The 14,765-nt window shown below is 38.0% G+C and overlaps 2 protein-coding genes across 4 annotated transcripts; one reads left to right on the forward strand and one right to left on the reverse strand.

Annotated features, from left to right (window-relative positions):
* The first annotated feature begins 269 nt into the window (after nucleotides 1–269).
* Asph (Aspartyl beta-hydroxylase) lies at nucleotides 270–6,768 on the forward strand. Of its 2 annotated transcripts, none has more exons than XM_043431501.1 (10): nucleotides 270–504; nucleotides 1,597–1,797; nucleotides 2,096–2,455; nucleotides 2,808–3,148; nucleotides 3,675–3,768; nucleotides 4,075–4,149; nucleotides 4,496–4,741; nucleotides 5,385–5,750; nucleotides 6,027–6,223; nucleotides 6,379–6,768. In XM_043431501.1, the coding sequence occupies exons 1-10, from the start codon at nucleotides 453–455 to the stop codon at nucleotides 6,391–6,393; spliced, it is 1,947 nt and encodes a 648-aa protein (XP_043287436.1). In that variant the 5' UTR covers nucleotides 270–452; the 3' UTR covers nucleotides 6,394–6,768. The 2 variants fall into 2 exon arrangements, with proteins under 2 accessions (XP_043287436.1, XP_043287438.1); XM_043431503.1 differs by having other exon boundaries at nucleotides 271–504; nucleotides 6,030–6,223.
* LOC122417706 (U2 snRNP-associated SURP motif-containing protein) lies at nucleotides 6,587–14,100 on the reverse strand. 2 transcript variants are annotated; one of them, XM_043431492.1, is made up of 17 exons: nucleotides 13,823–14,100; nucleotides 13,575–13,691; nucleotides 13,395–13,491; nucleotides 12,935–13,249; nucleotides 12,665–12,768; nucleotides 12,417–12,582; nucleotides 12,146–12,309; nucleotides 11,639–11,698; nucleotides 11,034–11,077; nucleotides 10,261–10,365; nucleotides 9,882–10,109; nucleotides 9,435–9,677; nucleotides 9,162–9,348; nucleotides 8,836–9,022; nucleotides 8,307–8,692; nucleotides 7,990–8,150; nucleotides 6,587–7,603 (listed from the first exon to the last, which is right to left on the reverse strand). In XM_043431492.1, exons 1-17 carry the CDS (start codon nucleotides 13,844–13,846, stop codon nucleotides 7,303–7,305), a joined length of 2,889 nt encoding a protein of 962 aa, XP_043287427.1. In that variant the 5' UTR covers nucleotides 13,847–14,100; the 3' UTR covers nucleotides 6,587–7,302. The 2 variants fall into 2 exon arrangements, with proteins under 2 accessions (XP_043287427.1, XP_043287428.1); XM_043431493.1 differs by having other exon boundaries at nucleotides 12,665–12,729; nucleotides 13,823–14,099.
* Between the last annotated feature and the right edge of the window lie 665 nt (nucleotides 14,101–14,765).

Below are 14,765 nucleotides of genomic sequence, written 5' to 3' on the forward strand. Positions count from 1 at the left end.
AATGAACATTTTTTACTTAGTTCCAAAAATGGGCTCTTTCATCGTTTTTTTGGAAACTCCATTTTTTATCCTCATCCCTCGTCGATTCCGGATCCATCCGGGTCCGAAACTTTGTCAGCTACTTTCGAGATAAAATTTCTTTCAATCAGGGAGTAATAAAAGTGATAAAAATTTCAAGTTTTGCCACTCGGCCCTGGCCACAAAGCTCGACCCCTTCCTTTGGCAAGCTCGAAATTTGTCTCTCGCCGCGTACATGTTAGAAGCGCCGCGCGCCTCCTCCCCGGTCCTCAGTAGTTAACGAATTAAGCGTCCGAGTGCATCATTCCTTTTTGTCCAATTTTTTCCTTATTTTTGTTGTGCTCGTCGGTAAAATTTTCAGCCTTTTTACCCTCCAAATAATTCGTCGTTTTTGAGGCACTTTTATTTTTTTATTTCTCGTGTTATTGGTGATAATGAGCGGTGACGTACAGCCAAGAAAACGGAAGGACAAGAGACGCAAAAAAGGTGAGAGACCCGAAGTGTGCTCGGCCCGAAACTTTCGTAACTCGAATCGTTCCTCGGTAAGATATTTTTAGAGAAATCTGTCGTATTTTTTTCTTCTCTTTCTTTCATCCATTTTCCATTTTATCTTTCATCCTTTCCTCGGCCACGATCATGCTCCCTGAATTTTTAATTTTGTTTTCGCTTTTTTATCTTATTTTATCGTTCGTCAATTTTGACTCGTCGCTGAAGCAATTTTTTTTTTTAACATTTTTTGGCTCATTTTTGTCTCCAAAAATTACCGTTTTTGGATTTCTTTTGTTTTTCTCCCTCGATCCAGCTGTCAAATCGATCGGTCGATCGATTTTTCGCTTCGGCATGGAATTCCAAGCCCGAATTTCGTCGTACCGAAACTTTCCCGGTGCCTTCGGTTTTCATGGTTTTCGAAAATTTTCTTCTTTTCTTTCCAATCGCTGATCGATTTGTTTTCGCCATTTTTTAGACAAAATCTTGCATGCAAAATCATGAAAAGTAGTGAGAAATTTTCATCATTCGATGCGATGCGCGGATTCGAGTCGAAATAATGCTGAATTTTTGCTGAACTAATGTACGAGGCAATTCGAACGAACAAAGCTCTGCCAATGCGTTAAGTGACAAAATGTGGGGCTGTCGTGAGACTCAGCCAGAACTGTCGCTCCTCTTTGGCTATACGAAAATAGATTTCAAAACGGTATGAACCAGTCCAAAAGCATTTCTCGCGTGGAAATCCATCTTTTCTTAATTTTCCAACAGTTTCCTTATTTTTTTTAATAGTCTTTCATTTCTTTTTTTCCATTGAACGTTTTTTTTTGTTTTTTCGTATTTTAGCTGACGCGGATTACCATATACAAAGGATACGGGGGTCAAGTTTTGGTATGCCAACGTTTCTCGATGTAACTTATTGTTCCTGATTTTTTATCGTTTCTTTCAAATTTGGTCAAAAAATTTGAAAAATTTTTGTTTTTTCGTCCATTTTCAACTTATTCACGAAATTTCTGACGTGAGAAATGCTTTTGGCGCTCAAAAAATACTGTGGGGGAGAAAAAAATTTGGACGTGAAAATTTTTTTACTTTCAGACGACGAAGATGCGGGAACCCCTCCACCCACGTTGGTCAATCCGTCCTCCGATAATTCGACGGACAATGTGACGATACACGTGCACAAAGAGGGCGGCACAGGAGGCCACTGGTGCGCGAGGATAATTTTTTTTGCACTTTTCAGCGTTCTCGTTGGGCTCGTAGGATTAATAATATTCGAGAGTCGAGGAAGCACCGACGGTGAGCCCAATCGCTTTTGCACCTCGACAGCCACCCGAAAGATTTGTTTTAATTGAAATTTTTTTTTTTTTTTTTTTTTTTTTTTCATGAGAATATCAGAATTTTGAGATGGAAATGAAATTTGATGAATCGAAGGACAAATTATCGTGGGAATTTGATGAATTCGAAGGAAATTGAAAGTCTTTAATTGCGTGAAAATTTGAATATGAGAAAAAAGGTTTTTCGAAAATTGACGAATTTGAAAAAATTCGCCAAACATTTTTTTCTCGAGTCAAACATTTGGCCTCTCGCTTCACAGTCGACACACCCATTTCGGACTCGAGATGGGCCATGATTTTCGACGGCTGGGTCGACGACATTCTCCCACAACACGAAGACGAAGCCCACGAAGAAGCGAGCCAAGAGGATCGCGAACACGAGGAGGAAGAGGACGAAGATGAAAAAGGCGGCCACGAGGAAGAGGAGGAAGAGGAAGAAGAGGAAGAGGAAGAAGAGACTGAAGAAACGTCCGTCGAAAAAAGCGATCAGGAGGAAGACGAAGGCATAGCCGAAGCTCCTGAGGAAGACGAAGACGAAGGAGAAGAGGAAGAAGGAAGCGAAGACGAGGAAAACGAAGAGGATGGACAATCCGTCGAGGAAGAAATAATCCGAAAACAAGGTGAAAATAAATAAAAATTTTTAAAAGTCAGTTTCGTTGAGAATTGTTTTTCCAAATTTTACGAACTGTAGTTGACAAATTAAAGATTTTTTCATTTACTTTTGAAGCATAAATGGTGTCGAATTTAAAGAAAATATTTCGATAAAAGTCGACTTTTTAATTAAAATTAAAAAAAAAAAAAAAAAAAAAAAAAAAAAAATGAAAAATTCAATGAAATCGAAAGAAAAATGCGAAAATTCGAATTTGGGTTGACGAATGAAATGAATATTTGAGAACCAAAGCAAGAAAAAGGAGAAATGGAAATTCATGAATTTTTTGGAATCTCAAAATACTCGAATATTGATTATTTCAGTGTCAAGATATCACGAAGAAGCAAAACGGAAAGAGCGTGATCTCGAGTCCGAAGAAAAACAAGAGGACGAAGGCTACGAGGAGGAAAGTTCCAACGAGGAGGATTTCGGAACACTCGAAGAGCTGGACAACGTCAGCGACGAGGAAACGAATGACGAGGGGGTAGAAAACGAAGAAAGTGGTGAAGAAGAAGAGAAGCAGCAAGAGAGTGACGAGAACGTCGAACTCGACGTCAGCATCGAGGGTGTCAAAGCCTCCAAAGAGGACGAGGAGGATCGAGAGATTTTTGGCATCCCTGGAGTCGGAGAGATCGACGACAACAGCGCTGAACCACTCGAGGAAGTAATCCCTTTCGAATATTTCTTTCCTCCACTAACCGATTAAAATGAATATAAAAAAGAGTTCAAATTGCCCAAAAGACTGAAAAATTCCGGAACGATTTTTCCATTTTCATTCGTTTCGTAATTAAAAAAAAAAAAAAAAAAAACGAAAATTCGGGAGCATGCTGAAACTCCAAAATAAAAATAATCGTCATTCGAGATAATGGAAAAATTTCGAGCCCGGAAATGCGGAACCAGAATTTTGAGGGGACCAGAAACCAAAATTTACTCGTTTAGTAGAACCCAATTTAGCAAAAATTCAATGGAATTTATAAAAAACCAAAATTCCATTATCCAAATATTCGAAACCAGAGTTTCGAGGTAATTTACCAAAAAAATCACAATTTCGACCCAAAAGTTCAAAGAATTTTATAAAAAAAAAACCAAAATTCAAGGGAATTGACAAAAAATCACAATTCCAGTGCTCGAAAATTAGAAATAAAAATTCATTCGCTTTTTCGCCCCCTTTTTTCATTTCCATCGAGCAGATAGAAGAAGGTGATTTGGAGGAGGTTGTGAACGATTTGGAAATTGAGCCGGACGAGGAGCAGGAGGAGGAGGCAGAAGAAGAGTCGACGAGCGGTGAGTTTCGATCGATAAATATCGCTAGATATGATAACAGTAGAAAAAAAGAAGCGAAAAAAAAAAAATAAGAGAAAATTGATTTATTCGAAAAGTATCATCGACTCTCCATGCTCACCGCATTTTGTTCATAAAACTGCGAAAAAATCTCCATACACATGCCCTCCCCCCCTCCCGACCATGAATGTGAATAAATAAATGAAAATAAACGTTTAGAGAAAACGAAAAAAATTGAAAAAAAAAAAAAAAAAAAGATCGACGTTGACGACCGAATGGGATAAAAAAATAAAGAATGTGGGTTTGCAGTGGCTGTGAAATTTGGAGTCGGAGTTGCGCTTATCGTCGCCGCGCATTTTGTGCTCGTTAGACGATGGAACAATGGTAAATGGAAAAGAAACAAATTCAATTGTTTTTCGTTTATTTTGTTCTTTTTTTTCTCTCTCTATTTTAAATGTTTTTACTCTAGAAAATCTTCATTTTTGAGCTTTTTCAAAAATCACAAATTTCTTTGTCAAAATAATCATAGCTTTAAGTGGATTTTTTAGTGAATAATATAATCGTAGCATGTTCCATGTTATCTTCGTTGACTAACAGGATTTTAAGCGCCGAAAATGAGGTAAGTGGAGAAAGGAACTTCACTTCTGTCACGGGAAATTTGAGTTTTTTCGGTTTTCGAAAGATTTGTTTGTTTTTAAATTTTTTCAGTCTATTTTTTTTGAATTTTTAGTCGAAGCTGATATGCTCGACGAGGTCGCCGATCTGACCCGACGAAATACCATCGTTCCACCTCCCAGCCCGAAGGATTTCATCACCACCGACGAACCCGAAGATCGGACGATCGACAAAGTCGAAAAAATCGTCGAAACCTACCAGGAGTTAAGGGACAAGTACAAAAATTTGGAAAAAGAACAACCCACGAGGCCCAAAGGCGCTATGGAAAATTTACAATTGAAAAATTCTTCCATTCTCGAAGGTAGAAACTTTCAAAAGGAGTGAACGAATTTTTAATCCCTTCAATTTTTCAATTTTTCAACCAACTTTAAAAGAATTAAGGTTCAAAAAGAAACGAGGAATTTCGATCCACATTTCCTCGAGAGATCACCCAAACAAGTAGTTTTTATCGAAAAAATTATTCAACTAAGCGAATCTGGATGAAAAGTGATGAAAATATTAATTTTAGTTGAGAAATTAATCATCAAAATTTTTTTATGATTTTAACACAAATTATTGGGAAAATAGTCGAATTTCAATTCGTCAAATTGAAAAACATATTTGAAAATTTAAAAAAAAAAAAAAAAAAAAATGGACAAAGAAATTCAAGTTTGTATATTTAAAATCATTTAACAGAATTCTTTAATTTTTCAAATAGATTTGTTAATTTGATATTGAAAATGTTTGATTTTATATCTAAAAATGTGAAAAACTTAAAATTTCTTAAAAAACAGTTGAAAAATTAAAAAATTTTCTATCCAACGATGAGAAATTCAATAATCGTGATCGATTGAAACGACAAGGAAAATAATTGAATTTCAATTGGTCGAATGAGGAAGATGTTAGAGTTTTATTGGCGAGAGGCAAAAATAATGGTATTTTTTGAAAAAAAAAAAAAAAAAAAGGGAAAAATCCATCGTCGAAGGTGGACGCGAGGTTAGCGAAAAAGGGGGAAGAATCAGAAGAGATGCAAACATCTGAGAGCGAGCGTCACTCGGCGACGGAAGAGGACGAAGAGGAATTGAGCGAGGAAGAAGAGGAGGAGGAGGAGGAAGAGGAGGAAGAGGAAGAAGAGGAAACTGAAGAACCGGACGACAGTGAATTGGTGGCCAAGTTGGAAGCAAAGTATGGAAAATTGCCGACGCCGACTGAGAGCGAAGAGGAGGAAGACGAAGAGGACGAAGATTACGAAGATGAAGAAGAGGAAGAGGAGGATGAGGAAGAAGACGAGGAGGAGGCTGAAGAGGACGCAGAAATGCCAGGATGGAAACGTAAATAGTCGACGAAACGTAGAAATAAGATGAATGAGTTAATGATTAAAAAAATGGAAAATTTGCAAGAGAAAAATCACCCAAAATTCATTTTTCTGCGTCGATAAAACCGAACGATACACTGAAAATTCACGGAGATTTTTTCGCAGCTTAAGAATCTTATTACGAGTACGGAGGACAGTTTTGAAATGTTGATCGAAAATGAAATTTCGATGAGGAAGATTTTTATCTCGAATTTTATCCTATTTCGTAACTTTTTTGTTTCCATTCTCCAAGCAGGTGTCAAAGCACCGAAGGGAGCTCACTCCGCCCCTGTGGAGGCCAGCAAAACTCAGGAGCCTCGGGGGAAAACACTATCGGCGAAAACTACCGGGAGCGGATCTTCCGGAGCAAAAAATGTCCAGGAAAACGTAAATGATTCGAGTTACGATGAAGTTTCCATTCAGGAGGAAATCAACAATTGGCTCTCCAAGGTTCGATCTTTAAATGACTTTTTTTTTTCACAAAAAGTTGGATTTTTCAATCTGCTCGAAATTCGGAAAATCCATTCGTTGAATTTTGAGTTTCGTGCTCCGAGATTACGAATCGATCGATCCATTGATCCAAGTTTTTCTCTTTTTTTCCACAGGAATTTGACAACTAGGAAAAAATCATTTTCTTATGAATATTTATCGTACAAAAGTTGTTATCGATACCTCGAGAAAAAATCCATTTTTGCTAGTCACACAGTGCCATTGATAAATAAATGAGAAAGAAAAAATTGAGAAGCGCGAGAACCCGAGGACGAAAGATCGATGTTGTTGAATTTTAATTTTACGCGACGTTTTTCGTGTGTGTTGGGTTTTATTGTTTATTTAAAATCGACTTAAGTTTAAATACTCACAAATAATGAATTAACTTCGTGAAATGTCAATGAATTTGTAATATAAAAATCGTCGTTACATCGACGCTTGGTGGCCTCGATCAATAAAAATGGGGCAAAGATAAAAGCCCAGAGAGACCGAGAAAAACACAAAAATTTCTCATTATTTTGTCACTTTCATCGAAATTGAAAAAGTGTGACAACTCGGTGAGAAAAAGACTGTAAAATTTGTCAGTTTTCATTTTCGATGGAAGAGTGTTACGACGGACGAACTTTTGACTGGAATATGCAGAACTGGAAGAGTTGGAGATCGAGAATTTCGGTGTTCGCTTGAAATGATTTATATCGTTGAAAATCCTCAATTTTTTAAATATTCAAATGGTTTTTATTTGATTTATTCAAATGAATTATCGATAGAGACGCTCACGCGTAGCTGGAAACTATTTACAAACGACCGTGATCGGTCATTGAGTCTTAGCGGCAAAAAAAATAATCAAGGAGATTGAAAAAGCGCATTCTCATAAAAATTGATTGACCTAAGCTGAGAATGTGAATTCGTAGTTTCTCGTGACCGAACGACGATTTCGGTCGAAGTTTTATGTAGAAAAAAGAGCTGAAGAAATGGAGTTTTTGTTTTTTCACCTTTTCACAAGTTTCGGTGGTTTTTCCACTTTTTCGAAATCTTTTACTTCAGTATTTGTGTTTATGTCGATGTTTACGTGGCGTCGGAGAGGGCGGACTGCTCGCCCGGTGCTTCCCGGATGCTCGCGAGCTCGGAGGCGGCGGCGGCGAGAGAGACGGCGAACGGCCGCGTTGCCGCTTGCGATCCCCCCGATCGCTCCCTGGCGACGATCTCCTCGAGAGCCTCGAGGACGAGGAAAACACTGGTGAAGGCGTCCGGCGAATCCGCGGCGGTGATGGCGTCACCGGCGCTCGTTTCTTGTACGGTGATCGCGAACGACGCTTGCTGCGCGGCGATCTACTTCGTGACCTGCATAAACGACGAAAAATTTGAAATCCGCTGTTCTCAGAGTGGATAAACAATTATCTGGATCGGTTTTCAGGAAAATACCTCACTGGCTCATTTAGGCACGAGCAAAAACTCAGGAATTTTTTATTTCATTGAAATTAGGAAGAATAATTGAATTGAGTGGAATCCGACAATTTATTTTCGAATTTTTAACCAAATTAATGAGCCGGAAAGAAAAGTTTTGGATTTTACGAAAAAATTCAACTTCTCAAATGAAAGTAACGCGGGACACACACTGCGAGGAGAAACATTTTTCAGTTTTGATGCTGCAATTATTGGTGTTTCAATGAAAATCGACGTGCAATTTCACTTTTTCATTGGCTCTCGAATGAAATTTTATATCATACCTGTATCTCGTAGTGCTTTTTGAAGGGGAAGCCGGAGAATTTCTTCGTCTATCGCGATAATGATTGCCAGGCGATTCAGGACTCGTGCTACGTTTCTTTTCCCTTCTTCTTTCGTCCTCGCGATCTTCGGCTCGCGAATCTTTGTCGCTTTGCAGGGCGTACTGAAAAGGCGACCATTGTCTATCAATTTTTCATATTTTTGCATCGATTTTGTTAAATTTTTTGTTGAATAATGCGAAATTAGTAAAAAAGCGAAAAATCGAGGACAGTCGATGGAAAGGATTTATGAAGATTCACTTTTCAAACGAATTGCTCACTTTTCTAATGAGTTTTTTTCTGTAATGTTCGACTTGGCTCTGCATCGTCATTCCAGGTTTGAGGGATCTTCTGCCGCTCTCGAGTTCGTCCTGATACTGAACGGTTTTAACTTCGATTTCCCTCAAGCGATTGCGTCTTTCCTCGTTGTAATCACGACTGGTCGAGTCCATGCTCGCATCCTGCGAATTCGAGTCGTCATTTTGCTCCAATTCCTCCCATTTACTGGTCGTCATGGCTTGTGCCTCGACCTGATCAGGGTCGACGGTTTCCCATCGCGAGGGGACGAAGCCCGCTGGCATTACTGGCTTCTTATCGTCGTCCTTCGACCGCGAATTCGTGCGGTCCTCTTCGTCGTCCATTGGCACGCCGTCGATGTCCTCGTCCACTGTTGGAAAAAAGTTTCGTGTTATTTTGAGCTTTTCGAAATTTTCAAGCGTTCGTTTCAACAGTTTCGAATTTAAAAATCAACGATAAAGCCTGAATTCAAACGCTTCGTGGAAAGAAAACGTTTCCATCGAATTTGCTCACTTGGCACGCCGTCAATGTCGTCGTAATTCGTCACAGGCTGAGGCGTCAATCCCAATTTTAAAGCACCCTTGAGAAGAGCCGCTCCGTCAAGAGGCACACCGTCGAGATCCTCGCCGCCTTCGCCATCAGCGTCCGACAGTGGGGCACCGTCAATGTCCTCGTCGTTTTCTGGTTCGGGCTCTTCGACCTTGAGGAATTTCAACGTTTGAAAAATGAAGGAGGAACCGAGTGACGAATTTTTAAGGGAAAGGAGCCAAAAGTTTGGTAAATATTGAGAAAACTTGTTTTTGCTTCTCTGGTGTTTTTCTTGAATTTATGTTACTCACGGTGACCAAACCGAGGAAGGCGTTTTGCAATCGAACTAAAAATTCTCGGGGATAAACGGCCCAGTCTTCCCAGGCTCGAAACATTCTCATGACCCGAACTTTGAAACCTTCGGCTTTGAGTCTGCTGTCGAACTGTTTGTAAGCCGAATGCACCTCGTTGAAGATCTCGAGCAGGCGACACTCGAACCTGTGGAGGTTAAAGATTTTCAATCGATCTTTCGTCGATCGAATTATTCGCGAAATTCATTGAAAATCAGTTTTGTCAAAACTCACGCTTTTCTGTAAATCGTCGCGTTCGTTACTTTGACACCGCAGTTGTGGAGAATATCGGATATGAGATAGAGACGAGCGATTTTTTTGCTGGCAGGAGTTTGGAGGATGGACAGAGACTCTCCGATGCAGTCGCAAATTTCCTCAGCTGCTTCGGCGTGCTCGATGCAGAAAACCATCGCCTCCGCGACTCTTATTCGCTCCGGAGTTATGTTTCGCAATAAATCTTCCAGTCTGTCTCTTTGACTGTAAAAAAAAAGTTGCAAACGATCACGAATTAATAAAATCGAAGAAAAACTGGCCATTGGAATAAAAAAAAAATGCCAAAAGTTAGAAAAAGCGATGAAAAATCCACATTTTTCAAACTGAATCTTTGTCCCTTTGCTTTTAATTACAATTGCAAAGGAAAAAGTTGAAAAAAACGTGAATAATTGAGCAATAAACGATTACCTATTGGACAAGCTTCCTCTCCTCGGTTCCTGTCGCTCCTCCATTTCGATGAGCTCATCAGGCATTCCCTGAGTCCAAGGATTGACCGGTGGCGGTCTCCAGACGCTGCCTCCTTTGAACATTCGAAATTCGTCGGTGTGCCATTCCTTCTGTCCGTCTCCTTGTAAAATCGAGTACAATTTCCAGCGATAGTACGTGTGAGCGGGTGAGTAATTTTCGAATAAAAATCTGAAATCCAAAAAGTTCAATGACAATTCGCAAAATATGACAACATTGACAAATTAAAAATTACGAAAATTGAAACGAAATGAACGATACAGAAAAACAGTAAAAAACAAACATTAAAAAAAGATTATTTTCCAATAAATAATTGACTCACCTAAACATTGGATTGTTGAGTTCACGATTCATGATCATGGCTTCGAACATGGGGCCTTCCCGAATGACAAATTCCACCATTCTATGTATCAACATGACTAAGTTCCTACAACGCACAATACCATTAAAGAAATCATCGTTGACATCGAATCATGAAAAATAAAAAAATGTGTCATTTTTATATGGTTTTTTTTTCATCAATTTTCCCATCGAAAAGCGTTGGTTCCATTCGCAGAGCAAGAAGATCATTGTATTTCACTTTTATCAACGATCTAATTTCATGAAAATTGTTAATTAAGCAATGCAACTAATAACAATAATTAGCACTCACAAAATTTTTTAAAATCTTTGAATCATTTCACTGAAGTACTTCGCTATTCTATTATATTTTAAAATACAAAAAATCCAATAATTTTAATGAATGATAATGAAATTTTCATTATCGTACTCTCATATTATCACAAGCTTATTCCATCGACTATTGACAACTTTGAAAAATCAATTTCACGAGTACTGACAATCCATAATCATACAAATTCATTTGTAACAACAATGTTTCAATTAATTACAAAATTATGACTATTTTTGCATTTTCATTAAATCACAGAAATATTTCTACAATTTATTTTAGTATTTCTAACGATTTATATTGAAAAATCATTTGAAATGATAATTTTAGTGATTAGTTACAGAAATTATGAAACGTTCGAATGTTTGTTTCTTTTTTATTTATTTATTATTACGATTAATAAATGAATTATATTAAAGAAATACCTTTCCGTTGGAATAACGACTTTGACAACAGCGTTCTGCAAAATCTGTGTGATGTTCCAGACGAGAGATCGAACGAGGTTGTTTTTCGTATGTGTGTGTGCGCGCGCGTTGAAAATTGGTGGAAAAACACTTTTTCGAGGGTTTTCGTGCGATATTGTAGAAAAAATTTTTTTTTTCGTTTTTTTTTTTGAAAATCCCATAGAGAAAACGAGGCGCGAGAAGAACGAGGGAGAGAGAGAGAGAGACACACACAACACACACATGAGCCAAATTTTTCGTCACATCGGCCAGTTGGTAAGACGCACCGGCGACAAGTTCGTTACAACACAATTTTTAAACGTGGATTAGATTCGGGCAACTTGACGAAAATACGAGGATATTTAACGAGGGTGAAAATTATGTTTTCTTTTTTGTTGATATTTGAAAAATGAATGAATTTGGCTGACCCGTCGATTGCGACACTTGAAAATAAAATTTTCTTTCTGTGCTTATCGAGATTTACTCGGCGGATCCGTAAATTTGTTTTTTTTTTGAAATTTTTTAAGCCAGGAAAAATTGCGAGTTTTTAGATAATTGTTTGTCTAAACGGAAAAGAATAAGTTTACCTTTTCAAAGTTTTCCTTTTCCTGGGGGTCCGCGCTCTGGAGGTTGCGGATACGTGGTATCTGAGATTATTTATCAAAAGCGTGGGTTATACGGGTCACACTGAATTCGGAGTCGAGTTTCAGCTTATTGAACTCGTTTTGTTTCATTAGTTTGTTCCTCATTTTGTCTCTTTCAATTCTCGTCTTACGTATTAATTACTCGTGTTTTTTGCTTTCAGCATACTTTGCTGATCTCTCAGCTCTTTTAAGTCGTTCGTGGACAGTGAAAAAATAGCGTCCGATGAATTTCTTCTCAATTCTTCTCTTTATTGTTATTGTTATTATTATTATTATTATTATTGTTGTTGTTGTTTTTAATGTAGAAAATAGAAAAACGATAAAGAAAATTTTGCTCTTTTTCCTTCTTCTTTTTTGCCAACTTTTCTTCTCTATCGAGCCCTCATTTATTGTCAAACGTAATTTCATTCCTTCGATTACTTTTTTCTTTATATTTTTTTCGTGATCTACCTTATGTCTGTCCCGACGGTGAGGCTGCGCATTGAATGGAAGACCCGACGGAGGAGGAGGCTGCGTTATCTCCATTAATGCCGGGGGGATGTAAATTGGATATGGCGGTATTGGAACGCTCTTGCCCCATCCTAATTTCATCTCGTACTGCATTATGTCACGTCCTTTTTGTTTTTTGAGGATTTAAAAATCATCAGTGAGTTTGTTGAACTTTTCAAAGAGTTTTTAAACTCATTTACTGGGGTTTCTCATGGGAAATTTCAATTCTTACCGTTCAAGTTTTTCAGAGCCCTCTCCCCGTCCTTTCGACTCATGAATGCAACGAATCCGCAATTTCTTTGTCTGGCTTTTTCCTCGTCGCTTCTGGGCCACATTATTTTGATACTGGCGAGGGGACCATATTTACCAAATATTTCCATCAATTGTTGTTCCGTAATCTGTACTTGGCGAATCAAAAGAAATAAGAAACGATCAGCTTTCGTGTAAAAACGATTTTTCAATGAAGAAATTTCTCCTTGCCTTTGGATTGAGATTTCCCAGGTAAAGATTCGTCGTGTTTGGATCGCCATTGTCGAACGAACCGTCTGAGGACAAAAACAAACAACGATCGATCGACGTGTCCACTAGAAAAATGATTTTTTCATTATAAAATCACTCAGAAATGTCTGAAACTCTTTCGTCTATTCATCTCATTCGAATATTCAATTGCATTGTCAAGTAAAAAAAGCATAAAAAAATTACTGCAACTAGCAAAACTTTATTCCATCGACTCGACAGAAATTTTCTCACCTTCGACAGATTTCATTGCCGCCATCATCGGGTCTTCGGTGTTTGTAGAAAGAACAGTTTTAACGACACCTTTGTACTTGTGTCTTTCTTCACGCTCTTCCTGAATCATTTTCAATTCTTCTTTGAACAATTCCAGATTGCTCTTCTTCTTTTCACCCTCTTTTTTCTTTTTTCCAAGCCTGTCCAGCTTGCGCTCATTGGTGCCAAGCAATTTTGCATATTCTTGAGCTTGCTCCGCCGATGATCTGCTGTCCACTAATTCCGAGATTTTTGACTGTGGCTTGTAAAGTTTCCCTTTTTCTCGGGTATCTTCCTCTGTGAGGAGAAAACAAATTGTGATAAGATTGTAATAGGAAGGAACGAAGGAAGGAATTTCAGTTCGTTCCAAAATATCGAGCCACTCGATGGAAAGCTTAAATTTACAAACGTTTTTTAAAAGAGAATCAAAAATCAAACTTACGTCTTTTGCCAGCGTCGTAGGTTCCGGCTTTGACCCAAACTTTGCTGGTAGTTTTATTGGGAGTTTCTTGAAAAGTGACTACGAATTCTTCGTATGCCTAAAATGCAGACATTTAATCAGAAAAATCAACGAGAATTTTACGATGGAAAAGAATTGTTAAAAACAAAAAAATAAACAAACCTCTGCAGCGGCTTGTTCTTGTTCTTTTTTGCGTTGCTCTTCGAGTTCTTTTTTACTGTGCGGCCTTTTTCCCATTGTCCCGATGGAGAACGCCTTGAGCTTCTGCTCGGCGATTTGCTAAATTTACGAAAAAACAGTGAAAAACCCAGTGACCAACGAAAGGGCGGAAATTTCAAGAAATCAATAGATATTTGACGATCAACGAAAGAGTACTGAAGGGAAATGGAGAATGTTTTGCTATTTCTTACCTTCATCATCGCCTTGTCCGCCATGTTTGCGCGACTGTAAAACCTAACCTAAAAATGTAGCATTTATAGAAAAAAATTGTCACGTATTCGCACTCCCATAAAAAAACTCAGTTGATTCAGCGAGCATCGAGTCTTCTTTTTCTATATTTTAGATTTTTGATCAATACTTTGATCTACACGATTTACTGGAATTTATTGTTTAGCAATACAACGGAATTTCATTCCCTTTTGATGGAAGAACCGACTCCGAATTCGAGCGAGCCCTTCGAACTAACGCGAACTATGCAATCTTCACAAAGATGCGCAACATTCTCATGGAAATATCCTACAGTTTTGTTAGCTCTAAAAATGAACACAGTAACGCTGATGGCGTAATGAAAAAAAAAAAAAAAAAAAAATCGCAAAAACATATAACAAAAACGCAGCTCTGTTTCGAAAACTCAAATGAAAACTAAAAATCGATTTCTTATTGTTATGAATCTGAGCTCAATTTTAAAATCTGAATCAACATTTTTGAAAATTGAGTAGATGACACATATACATCTCTACCAGAAATATTTATATATAAATGAATTGCGGTATGAATATTTCAGATGAAGAAAAGATGTCGGTGTGGTTGTGTGCAGAAGATGCTTTCGGTCTGTTAACTTCGCATCGTGTTTTCACAAGTTTTTGTACAAAGAATTACAATTATTGGGGTATCGTGCATATTTCCCATTGAATTTTGCATTGGCATCACTGGGCTTGAACACGAAGATTCATAGAGAGACATGATACTAATAGAAAATATTTTTCTGTTTTATCATTCGTTATAAGTATTAATGAATATGTAGTATACAGATAGAGGCGTCGGGTTGTATTTTTTGGAGTCAGCAGCGCTGATCACTCGCTAATTCAAATATTGAAGTGCTGCATGAGCACTTGATGAAAAAAGATACGACGA

This window comes from Venturia canescens, chromosome 11 (genome assembly GCF_019457755.1).
Source record: "Venturia canescens isolate UGA chromosome 11, ASM1945775v1, whole genome shotgun sequence".
NCBI lineage: Eukaryota > Metazoa > Arthropoda > Insecta > Hymenoptera > Ichneumonidae > Venturia > Venturia canescens.